General features: G+C 37.9%; 1 protein-coding gene across 4 annotated transcripts in view; it reads left to right on the plus strand.

The window, feature by feature from the left end:
• Positions 1 to 3,622, plus strand: part of LOC106884061 (1-phosphatidylinositol 4,5-bisphosphate phosphodiesterase beta-4) — a 127,865-nt gene that overhangs the window by 62,059 nt on the left and 62,184 nt on the right. For all 4 annotated transcript variants that reach the window (XM_052971438.1, XM_052971437.1, XM_052971440.1 and 1 more), the window contains exons 3-4: positions 49 to 129; positions 2,409 to 2,474. In XM_052971438.1, coding sequence (XP_052827398.1) covers positions 49 to 129; positions 2,409 to 2,474 — 147 coding nt within the window. The remainder of the gene's footprint in view (positions 1 to 48; positions 130 to 2,408; positions 2,475 to 3,622) is intronic.

Consider the following 3,622-nt stretch of genomic DNA (forward strand, 5'->3'; position numbering starts at 1 on the left):
GAAACTTCCACTTATTTTTGTCTTTTGTTTCATTTTTCTTTTCTTCAGGAAAGTAACACAGTGGAATACAACTGCCATGTACAAGTTGATGAATATGGATTCTTTATCTATTGGAAAAGTGATGGCAAGGTAAGCATACACACACCTTCTCTCTCTCTCTCTCTCTCTCTCTCTCATCTGCTAAAGTATTGTTTAGATCTAAGTCAGCCTTGATCAAACAGATTCATGATTAAAAGCATTCCAGCTTTGACCATCCCAACTTTTTTCAGGCATGCTGCACCTGAAACTAGTAATTCTAAACTAGGAACCATTTAAGATTTTGTTGTTAAAATTTATCTGCAATAAAATCCGTTTTACTTTTACAGTTCACAAAATATTCTGATTTCTTTTATACAATTCCTAATAATATTTAATTCATCATCATAATTTAACGTCCATTGTCCATGCTGGCATGGGTTGGACGGTTTGACCGGGGCTGGTAAGCTGAGGGGGCTCCACCAGACTCCAGAAGTGGTTGGGTGTTTTTGGAGGACATTTGGCTGCATTTTCTAGCAGGTCAAACAACCACATAAAGCAGACATTTTCAATCATTTTATGTGCCATGGATGGTCTGCAGATGGCTAAAGACTCTTAGCTTCACCCCACAAACTCATAAAAGCAGAGCTCGTTTGGAATTTTTGAACATTAAAGCTGAAAGTGCAAGACTTCTTTAACAAGAAAGCTTTTAGCTGTGAGTGTGAACTGGAATTTGCTTCTGAGCAGCTTTTGCCTTTCTTTACAAAGCAGGTGCATATCTATGCAATTATCCATCACTCAAATGTCATATTGACCTAAACAAATGCACAACATTTTTAAGGGTTACTGAAGCACCGATGTGGAACTATTGCCATGTAAAAAGCACCCAGTACACTCTGTAAAGAGGTTGGCATTAAGAAGGGCTTCCAGCATAGAAATCATGCCAGAACAGATAATGGAGCCTGGTGCAGCTCTTCAGCTTGCCAATTCCTGTCAAACCGTCCAACCCATGCCAGCATGGGAAACAAATGTTAAATGATGATGATTTACTATTTTGTTATGAAATTAAATGATTAATTTATTAATTTCTTCAATTAAATAAATGCAATTTCATCTTGATAGCTCTGTGCGTGTTTCTGTTTGTGGAAGTTCCACTAGTTTCTCAATTGTTCCCAGACCCATCTCAGTTGTTCTTGAAGTCCCTTTATGGCAGTTCTTGCAGCAAAGCAACTTCTACATGATTGATTATTCAGCCTATTAGAAATAGCAACCATCTCTATCTCAAATTACACAACCAAATATCTTTAAAAAATTAAAGTATCTGTTGAGTATGTCTGGAAAAAAATTGATTGGATGGTCATGCAGGATTATATTTGGTTATAAATATATCAGCTGACCTGTGGCCAAACAACACCAACTTCTCTACATTTTCAACATTAAAATGGTCATATCTGGCACAAATATGCCTCTTGTTTTAAGTTCAAACTGGCCAGGTCTAGCCTCTCACACCTACCCTACAAAGTCATCTCAAAAATAGACAATAATATCATTGAAATCTCAAAGCTATGACACATTACATGATTGATTCAAAATAATATGAATAAAGGTGGTGCTCCAGCATGGCTGCAGTCAAATGACTGTAACAAGTAAAAGAGTAAAAATAAGCTTTACACTTGGCAGAATAATTTGAACACTAAAGGACTAAAGCTTGTTTTTCAATTAATCTATTAATCTACTAAGAACTTTCAACTCATTATTTTAAACTGAGAATAGAATATTGAATTCCTAAACTTATTCCTGTTTGAGATACTCGACAAAACCATTTCCAAGAAGGTAGTGCCATTTCTATGTTCTCTATTACTAAGAATTACTTAAATGTTGGCTTTGTTGACATTTAGATTTAAGACCATTCTTCTAGATTTGGTACTTTTCCCTCTAACATTTTCACAAATTTTCCAATAAAAACAGGCCTAGTAGCAATTGACTATTCACTAAGGACACCAAGTCCTGAACGGTCACCTCCTCCTCACTAAAATTTACCGTAGCCGAAGGTTTTTAACCATCACTGCATTCATATATTAAATAAATTCATTGGATATGTTACTGCATTAGTCGTCTTTCATCCCACAAGCAACCTGTAGCTTGCTTTTCATCTCCCAAAACTGTTATAAATTCTTGAGGAACTTTCAAGGGTCCATTTGCAGCTTTGGTTTAACAGTGAGAAGCAAAACAAGAATAAATCCCTCTTGGAAGCGGATACCAATTGATCAAACATTTATCCATTCTCGGATGATTTGCATTCTCCGTTCTTAAATGCTTTTCTCTACCCATCGACATATTTTCTATAATTTGCTATTTCACTTATTTTTTTTTTTTTTTTGTTCATCTTTCAGGAAGGTCAAGTATTGGAGTGTACACAGATCAATGATGTCAGGCTTGGAACAGTACCCAAGATAAATGTAAGCTCTTGCCAACTTTTGTATTCTGAGATACTTCTACAAGTGGTGGTGGTGGTGGTGCAGTTGTTGTTAGTTATTGTTGTAGCTATTGATACTGTTGTTAGTGTGAAGTGAGGTGTTGTTAGTTTGGAGTGAGGTGTTCTTAGTTTGGAGTGCAATGTTAATTTGAATCAAGGTGTTGTTAATTTGGAGTGAAGTGTTGTTAATTTGGAGTGAGGTGTTGTTAGTCTGGAGTGAGGTATGGTTAGTTTGGAGTGAGGTGCTACGATACAATCATTATGTTCTTAGGAACAAAGAATGTTGTAGTAGTTGTCGAAATGTCTGAGTGAGAGGAGACATTTTGAAAGTCTGTTAATGGTCATAGACATGTTGTTTGTAACAGGTATGGCTCTGTGCTTAAGAATTTTGCTTCTTGACCACATGGCTCCAGATTCAGCCCCACTTTGTGGCACTTTGAGCAAGTGTCTTCTGCAATATTTTTGGTCCAACCAAAGCCTTGTGAGTGGATTTGGCTGGCGGAAACTGTATGGAAGCCTGTTGTACATGCAAGTATGAGTCCTAGGATTCATCAGACCAGAGCTTAAGCCAATTTCCATGGTGTTATAAGGGGCTGAGATTACAACACTCACCCGGGATGAGACACCAGTCTTTCACAGGGTCAACTTCCCAGCTCTTGCTAGTACTCACTTATAATCAAGTGGACTAAGGCAATGTGAAATGAAGAGTTTTGCTCAAGACCACAATGCCTCATCCAATCCAGGAATTGAAGCTGTGATCTTACAATCATGAGTGCAATGTCCTAACCACTTGGCCTTCACTAATCACCACAATGCTAGCTTTTTAAAGTTATACAGGACTACAATATCCCATGATTTTAAAGCAGAATATTAGATACAGTCCCCAGAGTAAGCAATGTGTTATAGATCTAAGGGAACTCTGGTACAGCTGTTTTGGCCACATGGTGCTGGCACTGGACACAGCAAGGATTCACTGAGAACAAACTGTTTGGCTGCTGGTTGCTGGCATCAGCCACTAACAGACTCTGCAGTGGAGCAGAGCAACTCTCTCTCTCTCTCTCTATCTATCTCTCTCTCTCTCTCTCTCTCTCTCTCTTTTCTCTCTCTCTCTCTCTCTCTCTCTCTCTCTCT

The sequence above is a fragment of the Octopus bimaculoides genome, chromosome 11 (genome assembly GCF_001194135.2).
Source record: "Octopus bimaculoides isolate UCB-OBI-ISO-001 chromosome 11, ASM119413v2, whole genome shotgun sequence".
In the NCBI taxonomy this organism is placed as follows: Eukaryota; Metazoa; Mollusca; class Cephalopoda; order Octopoda; family Octopodidae; genus Octopus; species Octopus bimaculoides.